The sequence below is a fragment of the Euprymna scolopes genome, chromosome 25 (assembly GCF_053919585.1).
Source record: "Euprymna scolopes isolate OS-2025 chromosome 25, ASM5391958v1, whole genome shotgun sequence".
Taxonomy (NCBI): domain Eukaryota; kingdom Metazoa; phylum Mollusca; class Cephalopoda; order Sepiida; family Sepiolidae; genus Euprymna; species Euprymna scolopes.
In genome coordinates, this window is record NC_136506.1 from 60,695,399 (window position 1) to 60,715,564 (window position 20,166).

Sequence of the window (20,166 nt, forward strand, 5' to 3'; positions counted from 1 at the left end):
TCCGGACCAAAGTATTGTAGGTTTGCAACAACAGATGCCACATACAAATTCAATACATCTAGCCTAATAGCCTCAGGTAAGGTAAATTTGCACACCATTATAGACAAATTAAGACATGATAATAAAATGCTACATTGCAATCGCAACATCTTTAGAGGAAGTAGTCCCTAGCAACACCATCACAATCGCAACATCTTTAGAGGAAGTAGTCCCTAGCAACACTATCACAGTAGTCCTTATTTTTCTCTCTAAATATTTAGTCCTACCACTGCTACCAGTTATCACTGGCATAAATTCTGCATGTTCCATAGATACTGTGATTACACCTCTCGTAACTGGATCATAGATACATAGACAGCATAATTTTTTCAATATCTGATTCATAAATAATAAAGTCTCCCTCCCCAAATTCTGTCCATTCTTCTTGGCTGCGCTCTGATAATTCTCATATTCCAGAATCCAGTAATCCACTTTATAAAGGAATGCTACTAACATTAAAATATGCGTCAGTAAGAGACATATTTTGGGGCTCAGATTCAAGTTTATTTAATGCATAGATAAGATAGAACAATACAAGAGAGAGAAAATCATTAAAAGAACTTAAAATAACCCATTTACTTGCTTTCTATTACAAATTTTTAAATATGCTATACACTATAAGGCTCTCATTCATCTTTTCCTAAACACAGAAAAAAAAAACGTTGACTTCTTTGTCGATGACAACAACGCCTTTGTCAAAACATCAACAAATCAGAGTTTTTTTACCATGAGACACACTGCATGTAAATTGGTGATGTTTCCAGATTACACATTTCATATGTATTTATATATATATTGAAGAGTTTACCTCCCAAATATATGTAACTTTTGTATTGGGGTTTTTCTAAAACAAAACAACGCTGATGTCTCCAATGACAACACCTATGCCTTTGTTAAAACATCAACAAATCTGAGTTCTTTTACCATAAAACACACTGCATGCACAATGGCAATGTTTCAAAACTACGCATTTCATATGTACTTATATATTGAAGTGTTTAGCTTTCGACTTTTATATTAAGATTTTTCCTAAAAACATAAAAGAAAACAACAATGATGAAGTCTTCGTCAATGACAACCTCTTTATTAAAACATCAGTAAAACTGAGTTCTTATACCATTAAACCCGACTGCGTGATGTTCCTATTTACTTGCCTCCCCACAAGAGCAGAGTTAGACACAAGGTTGGTTTTTAATGTGGGGAAAATCCAGCTCCCCAAAAAGGGGCACCCTGGATAGGAATAAAAATTAAAATTGTCTCAGTCATGAAAGATTTCTCCTTCAATGACCGAGCATGGAAAAGGTGAAGTGTAGCATCAGAACAGATATTACACTGTGATCTTAGCCCGCTGAGATCTTTCAAAACGACGCATTGCATATGTATTTATGTATTGAAGAATTTAGTTCCCAGATACTTGTGACTTTTATATTAAGAATTTTCCTAAAAACATAAAAATAACGACATCTTTGTCATAACTAAATCAAAGAGGTTAACTCCTAAATATTTGCATTTTTTTATGCCAAAAGAAAAATACGAAAGTTTATTGAACGGAATAAAACAAACTTTTTTTTTAATTGTTGTTTTTGTTTTTTTGTTTTGTTTTTTTTTGCAGTGGAGAGCATATTTCTATTGTGCAATGCTGGTACATAGGTCCTGATAATTTTAAATATATAGTTTTAAGATATTATTTGCATGCATTTTTTTACATTGTGTTTTACCAATATTTTCCTCAAAATGTAGTTAATGAAGAGACTAGTAGGCATTGAATTAATGTTTGTTAACTGTTTGTTTTCCAGAACATATGGTTTGTTATCTGTGGCTGCTGATCGTAAATGGGAGGACATTTTCAGCCATTGCAAGGCCATGTTTGGTTACACAGGTGAAGGCAAAGTCGACACTGGTAAAGCCTGGGAATCAGTGGCTGTGTTGATTAGCAGAGGCAAAAAGACACTGACTGATCGAGAATTCAAGTAAGTTGAGCCGCCTTCAATAAGATTTTATGGTCAAAATATTAATATGAACCCTTTCAATGACTTATATGTTAAAAGGCCATCTGTGCCCAATGAATCACTTTCAATAAGTATTGTATGTGGACATTAAATGGCCCATAAATGATTGAAATGTGATAAAATGCACAAATCAAATGGAGCCACAACATTCTAAAATTATTTCATTTTATTTGTAGTATTTTTGCATGGAATTTTTGAGCACCATTGTGACTCTATCCAATAACGATCTTGACATTATTGTGAGACCACAAAAGTCACATTTGTTCTGACCATAATCACATATTGTGATTCAAATCCACAAGACTTTCTTTTTTTCCCAAACAAGGCATATTGTCACTTAGACAGAAGGGGCTATTAATAATTGGGATCATGTCTAACAGAGGATTGTGGAGAGTTGAGTAGCAAGATGTCTGTTTACATTTAAACTTCTGCATTCAGGTAAGCAAGAAACTGGGAGGGAATTCCAGTCTAGTTTATTTTTGCATCATGAGTCCAAATGATAGGATGTCTGTTAGCATTAATTCTTTTCAGTATTTTCAGTTTTGAATTGAGGAACAAGAAATTGTTAAATTCTGCAGCTGAAAAATGAAATAGCTTTATAAAAAATGAACAAGACATTTTTTTATAAAATGTAATTTTATTTCTTAAAATTTTATTCACTTCATTTTATCGTATATCAGTTCTTTGCTTAACATAGCAATTGACAGAGAATGACTGCTTCAGTACAGAACTGCATTTCTCTCACTATTTGGAAAGAAAGAAAAAGAATTGCCTGTTAGTAAAAGCCACCCTTTCTGTGACCAACCCCTTTCGTAGGATGTCATATTGAGGGAACTTTGACAGATTGATTGTTTCAGCATGGGAAGCTGACTGGTAGTTTTATTTGCATGACTTTTCAGTTATAGAAGAATCTTGTTATATCTTATTGTCAAGTTTGGCTCAAGGATGTGTGAACCAAGTGCCTTGGCACTTCTTGTGCCATATCACATCTTCAACATCCATCTTTGTTGAGCAAATATTAACTATGATTGTACGACTATACATCTGAGATATATTAGAGCATTCTAACTTTATTTTAGACCATAAGTAAAAATAAACTATAAAATTATTTTTAAATATAATTCTCAGAAGATCCTTATTGCTTTATTGCTGGACAATTTGTTTTTTTTTTTTTTGTTTTTTTTAATAGAAAGTCCCCCATTTATCAAGGCCAAAGTGCCACTTGAGGATAAGGGTTAATGAGTGTTGGGTAGACAATACCTTGATGATCAGTAATGGCACAATTTGGTTTGGGTTTGATTATTTAAGAGGAGAACTCAGCAAGAACATATTTGATTAGATTTGAAAACAACCATGTTATAGTCAGCTGAGAAGCAGCCCACAGATGGAGAGTTCTAGAAAAGAAATTTTACTCATGGATTTTTTTTTGCTTAGTTTTAGACACAAAAAGAGGTTAAGGAAAATTATTGACAGTTGTTGTAGCTAGTCGAGTATTTGTTGTGGATTTATTATTTTTTTATTTTTAAAACAATTTGTTTCTCCTTTTCTTCTCAGTTCCCCTTCCAAGATGAGAATGATGTCAAGTACGCTTGAAGAATTAGAAAAAATCCCGCCATATTCAGAAGGGAAGATGACACTAGAATATTATCACAAAATTGCAAGATATCTTGCGATGGTAACAATTTTTGATTTGCTTTTTAATAATGCAATTAAAAAATAATAATCTTATGAACAAAAAATAAATTTTTGATTTTTTTAATTATAAAAGTTTATTGTTTCATCTGTATTAATAAATCTTTATAGTTTATATTATTCAAAATATTTTAGTGACCTTATTTTTTTCTTTTTGTCAAGGATTGAAGTAAAGCCCTTATTTAATCAACTGTTTCATATTTCATGCATTTTTTATATCTTTAAGTAAATTCTTGTGAGATGGGGATAAAAGCTAAATTAAAACTGATAAACAAAGTCCACCACACGTGACACAATTTATTCACCAAATTTCTTACCAACTTTTTGTCTATACTCTCAGCCTTTCTTACTGTTGTTTGAGCTCCCTCCTCCTACTCTTATGCAGTGTATATTATTCTTGTTTCTATCACTCTCTTTCTACATTTCTCTGTTTAAATGTAATAAAACAGAATATTTGAACAGAATATTATATACAATAGGGAATATCACCACAATATTAATATTATTTAATCCATAGTTAAAGTGGAAAATGGAGACAAAGAAAAGATGGAGATATGATGAACATAAAGACTAATTTTGGATTTTGTCTTTTGAAAGTTAACTGGTTTTGAAAACTCACTTTTCCTAATTCCAAAAATCTAACTCTGTGAGTGATCAAACTGATCACATTTTTGTTTTCTCGTGTCATTTAAGAATAGAAATAAATTATTTAACAGGAAAAATGAACTAATATCAAAATGCTGATATAAAACTAAGTAGATACTCAATTTTTTATTCTCTCTCAGGCATGAATATTTCATATATGGTAATTAACAAAATGACAACAGTAAGAATTTTACAAAATGAATACCAAACGCTGTTAAGAAAAAAATATTATTTTATGTCTTTTAAAACTGGTCTCAAACTCAGACAAGAGAGCCATCAGATGATGTGGGAAGATATACAGCAAGAGATCAGGCAATGTCGCTCTGGAATCAGCTCTGGAGAAGAAGTGCATAAAATCCAGAGCATTTCTAATTCATATAGGTTTGTCCATAAGATATTCTCTATACTGTAATAATGTAAGTTGTAAGTTTATTTTCATACATAAATATTATTTACTTTGGATTTACGGATGGAGGAATTTTTGTGGTGAAGTGAAACAAGAAACAGATTTTGCTTGATTGCCTTTTTTCACTTGATGAATCAACCAAGTCCATTTTACTAATAGAAAACTAAAAAGTGAGAAGCCAATTCATTAAAATTAGAAAATAATTGTCACAAAAAAAGGTTCCTGCAAGCCACAGAGAGACAGTCTGAGAACTACATGTGATCTATCCACTGTATTTGAGACGCGTGTTGTAAAAGGTTTGAAACAAGCACAACAAATACAATAAACAACAATGACTGATAACAAATTATTTTTATTTGAATTTTGCTTTGTTTTTTCTTAATCATCTTTTTATTCTTTATTATTCAGGCTTTTGATACAAAGTTCCATCCTATTGGCAAACTTATTGACGGACTTGTTGATGTTTTTCGTGCTGCCTATATTGGAATCGGAGCTCATCCTCGACTCTTACCACATGCTGTCCAAGAAATCAAGTCTTATGTCAAACGCATTTATAAAGTAATTCGGTAAGTTGGAAATATTATATATTGATCGAATATTAAAATTAAACAGAATCCCTTTTTCTTTTCTTTTCTTCATCGGAATAAAAGTTTTGCATTCATTTTGATTTGTGATTCTACTGTGATGTTATCTTCTATCCGTTCTGTTTACTTGAAAACCTAAGTATCATCATCATCATCATCATTTTCATTTTATATGTTTTACATGTTGACATGCATGGGACGGCTTTTAAAAGATGACTTTCAAACTAACCCATCTCTGGCCAGATTCTTATTTCTTCGTCTTTTTCTCAAGTTTAATTTTTATCACTTATCTTCCATGTTTTCCTTGGCCTCCTCTTGCTACCATGGCTGTTCTACATTTATTAACCCAAAAACTGTCATTCATTCTTTCAACGTGACCATACCATCAAAATCTCCTGTTCTGCACACCTCACCCTATACTGTCCAGATTTAATTTTCTTTTGAGATCATCAGATCAGATTTGAGACTCGCATTACACATCCATTATATCATTCCCATATCATTTCTCTCCATTCAACGTGTCGTCAAACTTCACTGTCTGAGTTTCACTTTCATACACTGTGAACACATGTTTGATAGACTCTTCTCTTGGTCAACAGCAGCAACATTCTGATGGTTAGTTATGGCAAACATTTCCTGTAATTACTCCATCCAATTCGAATTTTTATAATCATATTAGCATCTGCTCCACCCTGTGTTCAAATAGCCAAGATAGCAAAATTTCTTGAAAACCTCAATAGCTTTGCCATCCAAATATACTTTGTCCACATCTGTGTTCTCATCCATCTCCATCATCTTACACTTTTTGTATACAAATTAGTTGTCCTCTCTCTCAATATATAAAACACAATATGCCTCTCCATAACAAGAAAAAAGATATGGACATATCTGTCATAATTTGTTCCTCTACCTCATCTAAAGAAATATCTTGATTATTATTTCAAATCAATTACTTTAATTGATTTGAAATACATGTTAGACAACGTTGGAATGTTTACCTATAAAAATGAATGTTGTCTCAGATTTGTGTTTTGTTTATTTTGTATGGCTGGTGCTACCAGATCAGGCTGCCTATTGGCTTTCTGAGACGAAATGCACCTACATTGATTTCTGTTTTTGTTTTCTATTTTCTTTTGTAAAACTTAATTATGTTCTACAAAAACAAAACAAAATCAACAGCCTCTTCCCCTCCTCCTTTCTTTTTCCTTCTCTACTTCCCGGTCCTAGATATGACCTTAAACTATATCTGATGGTGAGGCCCCAGTTTGCAGGCTTTAGGAAGCGTGGAGCCACCCTTTAATTGCCATTGCTCCCAGGTCCACTCTGACCCAGAGTAGTAGTGCCTGTTAGGGTCCCAACTATGGGTTAAATAGAAAAAAAAAAAATACATTCTATTAAAAAATTATTCTTCAAAATCTGATCAGATTCCACTTGACCCTGTCACCAGGGCATCAGAATATGCCGACTACCCCCCTGCAATGGGGCTACCTGTAGTGACCCGTAATACCTTTAGGATGGGATCCTGGTGGTTGAGAGACTTGGAGGTCAGGTTTTAGTACCCTCACTTCCCAACACACCACTTTGGCCCTTACTGGGCTAGACGGGCGGTCGGAGGGGCCCGATCTGATCAATCGGCTGGTCACGTCAAGCCCTACCATATATTGCCCACCCCATAAACATATCATTAACACAATATGCCTATCCCTTCCCCACAAATAACTATTTCCTAATATATGGTGGAAAGCGGTGGCTAAGGGTCAATCAACGAAGTGAAATATCTATGACATGGCTGCAACCCTTTAAATTACTACGTATCCCAGAGTAACATCAAAGGAAAACAGGTGCTCATGAATGATATCACATAAATCGAGTATATCATCTTTGTATACTTGTTGAGCTTGGGCAAATGGGTTTCCCCCCAGGCACTTCCCATATAGGGCTCCGAGGTGGGTGGGGAGCAAAGATGAAAAAACAATCTTATTTGATTATGGCTTTTATTACCCCCCCCCCCCCCCCAAAAAAAAGCTTTTCAGATGTTTCCGACATTTCAAATTCAGAGGACGAACAGAAATGCTCAATCAAAGAAAACTCAATATTTTTAGTAATGGAAACACTTAAAAAAAAATGAAATAAAATTTCACCTTTTACAATGAGAAAAAATTTTCTCTCAAAAAATAAAACCCAAAATGATAAAACAACTGCAAAATAACAACATACTTATCGAATTGAAACAAAAAACACAAGCTAAAGAAATTCTCAAATGGCAAACCTTTAACAATATCAAAATTAAAACTTATCCCCACCCATACCTAAACTCCTCAAAAGAAGTCATTAGATGCAGTGAACTATCAAATTGCTCGACTGAGGAAATCTAATCTATCATCCCAAAGTGTTACAGAAGTAAAAAGAATAAGAATAAAACGAAATGGAGAAACTATATTGACAAATACATATATACTCTCCTTTGACTCCACAAATCCCCCAAGTGAGATTAAAATTGGATACCTAAAAGTGAACGTTGAAAAATACATCCCAAACCCTCTAAGGTGCTACAATTGTCAACAATTTAGACATCACCAATCCAAATGCACCAAATCACCAATCTGTGTAAGATGTGGTGAAAACTCAAAACATAGTGACTGCAAAAAAGACCCCAAAAGCTCAAACTGTAGTGAAAACCATTCAGCTGACTTCAAAGGATGCAAAACATGGCTAAAAGAAAAAGAAACAACAATAAAGTACACAAAAAATATAAACTTCTCGGAAGCCAGAAAAATTATGAACGCAAGATACTCAGAAGTAACCAAGAATGCTAAAATAAACACAAATTAAAGTTGTCAAAGCTATACAAAAAATTCTCCAGGAATAAAAACTGAAGAACTATCTCAATTGATAAAAGAGATGAAAGACCTAATGAAAGAAATTAAAACACTAATCCTGAACTCTGGAAATAATCAGTCTACAAAAGAGTGTACAACAAAAAAAAAACCCAGAACCAACAAACCAAAAAACTCAAATTAAATCAAACAAAAAAATAAAAAAACTCACCAAATGAAAACAAACCTTATAAACAAACCAAATGAAACACCATCATCATCCAATAAAACGAAAACTAAAGAAAAAAACAATTAACAAACCAAGATCTAGATCCCAATCAACCTCAAGAGGAGGAAACAAAATAGGAACACTGGAGGAGATGGAGGTAGAAGACAAAAAAAAGCCAGACAAATAAAATGACAGACCACAATAAAAAAACTCAAACTATCATTCAATGGGACTGCCGAGAACCTAAGGCAAACATAAAGATAACTAAACCCAAAACACCCAAATAACAAACTAAAATACAAAACATAACACACAGAATCATACCGGATAGAATGAAACAAATAATATAATACAGTGGAATTGTCATGGTCTAAAGGGCAAACCTAAATGAGCTCACTATTCTACTCGATAACTTTCTTCCAGTAGTAGTCTGTCTCCAAGAAACCTTTATGAAATCGGATGACAATATAAAAATTAAAAATTACAATCAGTATAACTATATACACAATACTGGACTCAGAGCCTGTGGAGGTACATCAATACTTATTAGAAATGACATACCCCAAAGTCAAATACAACTTAATACTAAACAATAGGCTACTGCAATAAAAGTAACATTCCACAAAACCATCAACATTTGCTCACTATACATACCCCTCAATGAAAGCATCTCAGAAACAGATCTGAGCAAACTAATACAGCAACTTCCAAAGCCATACATCATTATGGGAGACTTAAACAGCCATAATGAGATATGGGGAAGTGAAAAAACAAGCAAGAAGGGAAAAATTATAGAAAATATAATAACGAAAATCTATACCTCTTTAATGATAAAACACTTATTTACACCCAGGAACTGGTACATTCACATCAATTGATTTAATATTGTGTGATCCAACACTTGCCTTGGATTACAAATGGAATGTACTAGAAGAGCCATATGGAAGTGACCACTTTCCCATTACACTTGAAAACAATGATCCAATGCCAGAAAATAAAATGCCCCAATGAAACTTACAGAAGGCTGATTGGAAAAAATTCCAAAATTTATGCCGGACTAAATTAACATCGGATAATAACCCAAACCAAAATAACATCACACATTTTACTAATACACTGAATAATATTGCGGAAGAATGCATTCCAAAAAGCTCTACCTCCCCAAAACATAATAAACTCTGGTTTGACGAAAAATGCAAAGTAGCCATCAGAACTCGTCACGCTATACTAAGGAAATTCAAAAAAGAACCAACTAAAGAAAATCTCAATAAATATAAAAACAGTAGAGCAAAACCATTAAAGAATCGAAGCGAACATCATGGAAAAACTGTGTATCAAAAATGAATGTAAAAAGTAAAAAGGTCTGGGACATGATCCGAAAAATCTCAGGGAAAAGGAACAGCAACCCTACTAAACACCTGACCTATAATAACCAAAAAATTACTAGCAAGAAAGAAATGGTAAATTGTCTTGCTGAAACTTTTGCAAAAAACGCCTCCTCCAAAAACTCTAACCAAAAATTCCAAATTATTAAGGAAAAAGCAGAAAAGGAAAAACTCCAGTTTCAGACAAATAATACAGAAACATACAACCAGCCATTCTCTAAAAATTAATTAAAAGTATCCCTAGGCAAAACTCATGACTCAGCTGTTGGCCCTGATCAAATCCATTATCAATTTATAAAACAACTTCCTGATACGTCTACAAATTACCTACTACAAATATTCAATGATATGTGGGAAAGTGACAACGTCCCTGAAATATGGAGGCAGGCCATAATAATCCCTATACCTAAATCATCAACGGACTCTACAAATCCCATGAATTACCAACCTATAGCACTCACTAGCTGTATTTCCAAAATAATGGAAAGAATGATTAACAGCAGATTAATATGGTACCTTGAGACAAATAATCTGATTACAGATTACCAATCAGGATTTAGGAATGAAAGAAGCCCCATGGGCCACCTAATCTGGCTAGAAACCTTCATCAGAGAAGCCTTTATCAAGAAAGAACATCTTACTGCAGTCTTTTTCGATATTGAAAAAGCATACGACTCTACATGGAGGCATAGCATTATAAAAAATCTACAAGAGCTTGGATTAAAAGGCAGAATGCCCATTTTCATCACAAATTTTATAAATAATAGATAATTTAATGTACGATTAGGTGATACCCTATCCATCAGTAAAAAAAAAAAGAAACAGGGGTACCACAAGGAAACATCCTGTCTGTCACGCTTTTTAGCATTAAAATAAATAACATTGTAAAAAAATATAAATGTAGGAACAGAATGTGCCCTCTATGTGGATGATTTCCTGATCTGTTATAGATCAAAATATATTACAAGAATAGAACGCCATTTACAACTGTGTCTAAACAAAACAAATAAATGGACAACAAAAATTGGTTTTAAATTTTCAAAAGAAAAACAAAAGCCATTCATTTCTGCCAAACCCGGAAAATGCACCATGACCCAATACTGAAACTGGATAATGAAATTATACCTATAGTTGATCAGTATAAATATCTGGGCATCATCTTCGATAAAAAGCTAACATTCATTCCCCCATATGAAATACCTCAAACAAAAATGCAATAAAGCCATCCAACTCTTAAAAGTAGTAGCTCATACAGACTGGAGTGCAGACAAAGACTCAATAATTAAATTATACAGATCCCTTGTCAGATCCAAGTTGGATTATGGCTGCTATATCTATGGATCCACAAGAAAGTCCTACATAAAGGAATTAGACACAATATATCACCAAGGGCTAAGATTGGCTCTAGGAGCATTCCCCACCTCCCCAGTGAAAAGTTTATATGTAGAAGCAGATTTACCCTCATTATCACTTAGAAGAGAAAAACTAGGACTACAATATTATACAAAATTAGCTTCATGTCCAACTAATCCTGCCTACAAATGTGTCTTCCACCCCCAATACGAAAACCTCTTTGATAGAAAAGAAAATTCTATAAAACTATTTAGCCTACGTATGGAAGAATCCATAAATAAAGCTCAGATAGATATTGCAACAATACACAAATCTGTAAAACTTAAATATCCCCCCTGGCTGACAAAACAACCAAAAATAATATCAGACCTAATTAAATACCCTAAAACAAAAACCAATCCAATCATTTATCAAGAAAAATTCCAAATAATTAAAGATAAGTATTCCAAACACTCAACAATTTATACAGACGGTCCAAAAGATGGAGATAATGTTGGATGTGCAGCCATACACAATAAAACAATCCTAATAAAAAGATTACCAGACAAAGCCTCGATCTACAGTGCTGAAGTATCAGCCATTGGTATGGCACTCGATCTTATAGAATCTTCTAAAGATAAACAATTCATTATCTGTTCAGATGCCAAATCAGTACTCGAAACACTGGAAAATAGGAAACCAACGAACCCAATAATCACCAACGAACCCAATAATCACGAAAACCCTAAATAGATTTGATGATATTCCTAACGATAAAAATATCCTTTTTTGTTGGATACCCAATCATATCAACATAAAGGGTAACGATAGAACTGACAAAGCAGCAAAAACAGCACTAAATTTGACCATAACCAAAGATAAGATCCCTCATGCAGATCTAAAACAAATCATTAACAAATATATTAGAAACACATGGCAAGAGTTGTGGAACTCCTGCACTAAAAACAAGCTATACCAAATCCTGGAAACCATAGGAAAACAGAAACCAAACAAAAGAATGACCAGAAAGGAGGAAGTTATAATAACAAGACTCCGAATAGATCATACCTCTATAACATGCTCCTACCTACTCAAAAAAGAAGAAGCACACTTTGCACACCCTGCCAGGAACCATACACAGTAAATAACATATTAAGAAGATGCGAAGACTTGAAAACAAACCAACTGAATCTATATAATGAAAAAACTGTAAAAGACATATTCACTCATGTAGACCCAACTTCTCAAATATCTAAAGATAACAGGGTTACTCAACAAAATTAAAAAAAAAAAAAAAACCTTATCTAACTATATAAACATAGACACTGAACACCATAAACCCTATAACTATTAATATATATAAAAGACTCTGGCATTAAATGACCACATAGGTTGATATGCCATAAAACCAATCAATCATATTTTGTATGGATAAAAAATAAGAAAGTTTTTATGTTTACATTTTTTTTGTCACAATAGTTTTATCTTACTAATATCTAATTTACAAAGATCATATTGCATTAAAATTAATGAATCAAATACAAAGTGTTCAGTGAAACATATTTTCAATCACTAATATGTGTTATATTGAATTCCCATTACTTTATGATCTAAAAATCACTGTAGCTTAAATGTCAATTCATTCATCAACTCTTGAAATGGACATACAGTATTTTAAGTTTCTTTTATTCAAATCCACGTTACATATAGTGTAATAAAATATATGTTCAGATGATATGTTGTCTTCATTATTCTTCTGTGATGAGTAGGGCTAGGACAACAGCATATTCTTCTTATTGTCTTCACACTCGAGTGTGTGTGTCCGTTGATATCTTATATGCTTTTATATAAAGTGATGTGGTTCTCGGTTGATTAACTGTGTTGGATATATACTCGAGAGTCAAAACAATGAAAAGAATATGCTGTTGTCATAGCCCTAGTGATGAGTGTCCAGCAGCTCGACTGAGAGAAAAATATCTAAACCCAACATCGTTAATTCTGACCACTTAACATGTAATAAGACTATTAAGCAGACAGATGACATTGATACTTTTTTCTTTTGACAGGATTTTATTTCCTGATCTTCCAGCATCTTCAAAACCTGTTCGTATTTATTCGATTAAAAGCCCCCCACCTCCTCCTACAGATGATAACGATATTGAGCAAGATTTCTTCATCAATAATGATAAACATGACAGGTTAGTATTTTCACTTCAATAACACACGCGGCTATTTGTGTGTGTGTGTGTGTGTGTGTGTGTGTGTGTGTGTGTAAACTCTTACTGAAATTAATATCTTTTTTTTTTTTTTTTTTTTTTTTTCAGAATCTAAAAAATAGAGATATAATGGAGGGATGAGGACTAATAACATTTGTTTTCTTTAAAAGTAAAAAAAGTTAATTTTGCAATAAGGGTGCCTGAATTATAATTTGCTATGATTTTGATTTCAATCAATTTTCAATGTTTTCTTATAAACTAACATAGACATTAATTTATTTTTATTTCGGACTATTATTCTCATCTTTATTGATTGTTGTTTTTCACAACGTTTCAGCCAACTATTCCTCTGGCCTTCGTCAGGTGGTAACCGCAATGGATAGGAACCACCTGACGAAGGCCAGAGGAATAGCTGGCCGAAACGTTATGAAAAACAACAATCAATAAAGATGAAAACAACAACTAATAAAGATGAGAATATAAAAATAAATTAATATATATAATGCTCATCTCAAAAATGAATTCCAATTAAGGAATAATATTTATAACATAGACATGTTTGATTGCTTTCACGGTTTCATCAAAATGGAACTTTCTTATTGCCTTCACATTTTCACTAATTGCCCTTATGTTTACTTTTTTATAAAACTGATTGGAACTGGTATCATTAAAGCAACGTTGAACGTGTATTGTCATTCACAAATATTCACAAGGAATCCAATTGGACTAGAAACAGGACCAATCCTCAAATTTTCATTGTCTCTTTAGTAATTGTGAGGGTAGATATTCAGCTTTTTGTTATTGGCTCACATTCCTAAAAATTCTTAAAAATAATCTTCAACTTCTCTATGCTATTTACCAGATTTTCTACTTATATTAAAATGCATTTTCAAATAATTTATTAATAAAAAATAATTTCAATACTGGAGGTTTTTTGTGTGTAAAGTGTTGAATTTGTGTGTGCGACTTCACCAAAGAAGCATAGCAACATTTATTTTGTGTGAATATTTAAATCTTAAAATATTGTCACATCTTTAAACAGCAGTTACTGCTTTTTGTCTTATAATGTAGTTTATCTATTTTGATATTTATGTGTTTGTTGCAAATATTAAAATGTAATATATTCTGTAGATTGTTTGAAACCATGATTCAAAATGTGACTGACAAATTATCAGACCTTAACATCTTAATGGATATTACTAAAATGTGTTATACACATGTTTCATACAGGTTTCTTCATCTTCATCACTGCCATTTACAACCATTATACTCTCCAACCTACCTCAGGTATTAGGTTGGTGCAAAAATAATGTTGTTTTTTGGCGTTCAACTTCAAAAGATCATAACTCCTTTTATAATAAACTTTATTAATTGAAATAAGAACCATTAGAATCGACACATTTTTGCCAACAAGAAACAAGTTTATTTAACTCATTAGCATAGAAATCCAGAGTTCTGAAAGCGATGAAGTCATTGAAGGCCGATTCAGCATCATCTCGGTTTTTGAAGCATTTTTTGCACAGAAAGTTGTAGAGATGCTTGAAAAAGTGATATTTGGTGGGTGAGAGATCCGATAAATATGGTGGATGAGGCAGAGTTTGAGAATGGTAACGAATAACCCGTTTCAATAGAGTGAAAAATGCACTTCAAAATGATATATAACATGGCTATATATCAATGAATTAATTCCGAAATCTATGATATAACTCTCACCTGTCTGTTGTATGTATCTGATATAACTCTCACCTGTTAGTTGTATGTATGTATACATGTATGTATTTATGTTTGTATGTCTGCCTAAAACTTTCGACAGAAGCGACAGATTTTCACAAGATCAGTATCATTTTGAAGCTTGACCCTTTGGAAGACAAATATCAAAAAATTGGCCAGAAACATTAATTCTTTCACCCTCAACTGAGCGCTTTTTTCTACAGGGAGGGGTCGCTTTTTTTCACCAATATTTTCAAAAGTCATCCCCTCTTTTCAATTGTCTAGTCTTAATTTAAATCTATGTCACTTCCGGTTTGGAGATGGGCACAACAGTAAAGACGTCACATTTTTTTTTTCGCATTCTCTTCCTCCTTTGAGCCTGCCTACCTACTACCATTTTTTTTTTTTTTTTTTTAACGCACACCATCAAACGCCAGGCACGTCATATATAAAAGTAACATATGTGAGAAAACGATATTGTTTTTGTACCAATCTAATACTTTTTGGTCCCCCGATTTATCGGAGAGGGACCTATGTTTTCAGTGGCGTCCATGCATCCGTTAGTCCGGATAATTGCCAGATAACCGTCCATTAGTTTTTCCTGAAATTTTGCCACAAATTGTATTTCATTAAATGGATGTGAACAGTAAAAAAAATCTTTTGCAAAAATTCCAGTTGCATCCCCCAGGGACTAAAAAGAGGTCAAAATGCCCCAGAATGGACAAAAATGACACTTTTTGCCCCATAGCATTTGATCCATTCATTAGATTTTCTTGAAACTTGGCCAAAATGTGGAGGCCCCTGTTCTTAATATAAATTCAGTATGGGTGATCCTGGCAAAATTCTGGTTCACATCTCTCTGGGACTTTTAGGGCTAAAAAAAACATGCCTTTTTAGAGGTTTTTTTTTTTCATATTACTCAAAAACTTGATATGTATGTCTATATAGTGGTTTTTCCATGGTGCTGAATTCAAATATACATATCTTAAGGCGTGAAACTGCACCATTTGTCCATTTTCACTGGAATTCGGTGTTCCCAGGAGCTCAAAAGAGGTCACAAACGCCTCAAAATTGAAAAAAATGACACTTTTTACCCCATAACTTTTGTCCGATTCATCAGATTTTTTTTATGCCTCGTTCACTCACAGGGGACCATGCATGCTTCATTTGTTCACATAGTTGGTCACAGTTTGGAGATATTAGAATCAACTCATTTATTCAATCTCATAGGATATATTGCCTTCATTCTATGCCCCATATTTTTGCAAATTCTAACTAAAAGTTGTGAGTTAAATCTCAGCTTAACTTAATAAATTTAACTTATATAAGAAATCAGATAATAAAAGCAATCTTGTAAGTGAATAAAGCAGAGTTTCATTTGAAATTCCCAAACAAAAACAAAAGTCACCTGAAAAAAAAAGAGTTGAAACTTTATGAAAATGATAAAAAAACAAAGATGCGAAAAAAGGTGCAAAACATTTCAATGATTTCAGTTTTTATGTAAAAAAAGCAAATGCATCGGATTATTTGAAACATTTGTTAAATTGTTTATTTTTCAAATGTAATATAATTTTTATGCTAATTTGGCTATTTTTTGTTTTCAGTGACGTGGTCACTCCAGCTGTTCTCCTTCATCCACTTCTGCTGCCCAAAATTTATCCTCCTCTTTTTGATCTTTATGCTTTGTTTAATGACAAAGAAGATGAGAAATACTGGGAACGTGTACACAAGTTAAATCGTCAAGGCGACATGGCACTAATGGCTTATCTTGGAATCGACCAGTGAGTTAGAAAATGGTTTCTTATTTTTCTTTTTTAGATGTCTACAATTCTTCTTACAAAAAAAAAATAATGTTGTCAATTTTTTTAATAATTGAATTTTTCAGATTGAAAAGCTGTTACTCTTTTACATAGAATCTGCAAATTATTAAGAATTCTATTGTAGTTGTTATTTGAAAGATAATCTTGTCATAATTTCAACAACAAACAGTTTCTTTTTTTTTTACATTATAAATTTGACCTGGTGCTACCAGATCAGGCTACCCTGTGGCTTCCTGAGACGAAATGCACCTACATTGACGTTTTTTTGTTTTCTGATCTTTTTTGTAAAACTTAATTATGTTCTGCAAAACCAAAAACAAAAACAACGGCCTATCCCCCCCCCCTTTTTATTTTATTTTTTCCTACCTTACTCCCGGTCCTGGATATGACCTTAAACTACATCCGATGGTGAGGTCCAGCTTACGGGCTTGGGGAGTGTGGAGCCACCTCTTAATTGCCATTGCTCCCAGGTCCACCCTGACCCGGAGTGGTAGTACCTGTTAGGGTCCCAACTATGGGTTAAATAGAAACAGATTTTAAAAAGGAAAAGAAACAACCAAAAAAGAAAGAAAAAGAAAACAAATATATTCTATTAAATTATCTATTTATTTATTTATTTTTTTGCCCTGTCGGTAGGGCATGAGAACAAACCGACTGTCCCCCTGCAGAGGGTAAAAATCCCGCAATGGGGCAACCAGTTAGCCGTGGGTTGCTACCCGTAAAGTCTTAGGACGTGATCCTGGTGATTGAGCGAACCTAAACCAGGATACATAGAAGTTTAGGCACCGCAACACATTACTTTGGCCCTTACTTCGATTAGACGGGCGGTCGGAGAGGCCCGATCCGACCAATCGGCCAGTCACGCCAAGCCCCACCATATATTGCCCATTCCAAAAACCCACTACTAATACAACACATCCCCCCTCTCCCACAAATAACCCTACTCCCTAATATATGATGGAAAGCGGTGGCTGAGGGTCAATCGATTAGGTGTGAATATCGATGACGAGGCTGTAAACCCCTCAGGATTGCTACAGATCCCATAGCAATATCAAGAGAGAACAGATAATCATTATGATACCACCAAAGTCGGTTATATCATCATTGTATCCCTGTAGAGGCTGGGCGAATGGGTTTCCCCCCAGGCTCTTCCCAAATAGGACTCCGAGGTGGGTGGGGAACAAAGATGACGAAAAAAGAAAACAAAATATATGGCTTATTCCTCCCAAAAACCACCCAACCACCCAAAGAGAACCCACTCTGATGTCTCTGACATCAGTAGCTCTGACGAAGAGACGATAAAACCAAGGAACTCAACATTCGTAGTAATAGAATCAATGGAGGAAACTCCTTTGAGCAAACTATCACCTTTTAAAATTGAAAAAAATCTTAAAACTCTAAAACCAAAGTCTATTAAAAAACAATTTAACGGCAGCCTACTAATAGAAACCCATAACGAAGAACAAACTAAAGAAATATTGAAACTAAAATTATTTGAAAACATCAGTCAAATGCTACAGACATCCAACCCTAAATACCTGCAAAGGAGTAGTGAAAAGCCACGAACTTGCACTTTGTCCCTTGGAGGAAATCCGGACAAACTTACAGAAACAGAATGTGTTAGATGTTCGCAGAGTTCAAATTAAAAAAAACGGTGAGAAAATCGATACCAATACATATATACTAACTTTCGATTCCCTCACCATACCCAAAGAAGTGAAAGTCGGATATATGAAAATAAATGTAGAAATTTATATTCCAAACCCCCTCCAATGCTTCAAGTGCCAGAAGTTTGGACACCATCAAGATCGGTGCACACGATTACCAGTGTGTGGAAGATGTGGAGAAAGTGGCCCACACATTGACTGCAGAAAAGATTTCAAGTGTGCCAACTGCCTGGGAAACCATGGCGCTGGCTCTAGATATTGCGAAATATGGAAAAGAGAAAAAGAAGTGACCAAACTAAAACATATAAAGAATATATCCTACCCAGAGGCCAGGAAAATCATCGAAACTAAAACATATGCAGATGCAACAAAAAAAACTAATCCAATCAACAATCAAAATGGTCATATACATGTAACGGATACAACTGACAAGAAAATTGATGTCCTAAGCAAACTAATAAAGGAAATGAAAGAACTATTAGAAGAAATGAAGAAAATGAATAGTGCAATGTCTGCAACCAATCCAAGGATAATATTAAGTAAAGACACTACTGAACCACAAAAAGAAACAAAACCACAAACCATTTCTACAAAAACAACCGAACAACCATCAAACACATCACAAGCCAGAAAAGAATCAAAAATCCCCCCAGACAAAAAAAAACAAAAAACAAACAAAAACAGGAAAAGAAAGATCCCGATCTATATCTTGAACAGGGACTCCGACAGAAAATAGATTTGAGGGATTGGAGACGATGGAAGTTGAACACAATTCCAAATGATGAACAAAATATTACAATGGAATATCAGAGGGATAAAAGCAAACCAAAATGAACTCACATTATTAATAACAAATATGAGCCCAGCACTTGTCTGTCTACAGGAGACCTTTCTGAAAGAAAATAATACCATCAACATAAAACACTACACATCTTACAACTACATAAATAAAGATACGGACAGAGCTTCTGGAGGCACATCAATACTTGTGAAGAATGAAGTCCCTCAAAGACAAATAAATATAAACACAAACTTGCAAGCAATTGCAGTTTCAGTGACTCTACATAGAACTATAACACTTTGCTCAATATACATCCCTCCAAAAGATACAATCAACGAAACTGAGATAACTCAATTAATAAAACAACTCCCTAAACCCTTTTTTCTACTAGGAGATCTCAACAGTCACAATGTAATATGGGGAAGTAAAGAAACAAATAAAAAAGGAAAAGAAATAGAAAACATAATAAATAAAAATAATCTATGCCTCCTTAATAATCAAAACTACACCTATATGTACCCAGCAACAGGTACTTTCACCGCCATTGACCTTACCTTATGTGATCCTTCCATATATATGGACTATGACTGGAAAGTACACAATGACACCTGTGGGAGTGATCATTTCCCAATCATCCTGGAAAGTCTAAGTACTAGCACTGAACAAAAAACACCCAAATGGAACCTACATAAAGCGGATTGGGAAGACTTCCAGGAACAGTGCAAAAACCAATTAATTATCGAAAAGAATGATGAAGATGACCATTTGAACTACTTCATTAAAACACTCACAAACATAGCAAATAATACCATACCGAAAACAACCAAAACCAACA

At 33.7% G+C, this 20,166-nt stretch overlaps 1 protein-coding gene across 4 annotated transcripts in view; it reads left to right on the forward strand.

The window, feature by feature from the left end:
- The window catches only part of LOC145247378 (alsin-like), a 287,548-nt gene that overhangs the window by 149,017 nt on the left and 118,365 nt on the right, over nucleotides 1-20,166 (forward strand). For all 4 annotated transcript variants that reach the window (XM_080109061.1, XM_080109063.1, XM_080109060.1 and 1 more), the window contains 5 exons: nucleotides 1,836-2,009; nucleotides 3,603-3,723; nucleotides 5,200-5,357; nucleotides 13,204-13,335; nucleotides 16,668-16,844. In XM_080109061.1, the coding sequence (XP_079965187.1) occupies nucleotides 1,836-2,009; nucleotides 3,603-3,723; nucleotides 5,200-5,357; nucleotides 13,204-13,335; nucleotides 16,668-16,844 (762 nt within the window). The remainder of the gene's footprint in view (nucleotides 1-1,835; nucleotides 2,010-3,602; nucleotides 3,724-5,199; nucleotides 5,358-13,203; nucleotides 13,336-16,667; nucleotides 16,845-20,166) is intronic.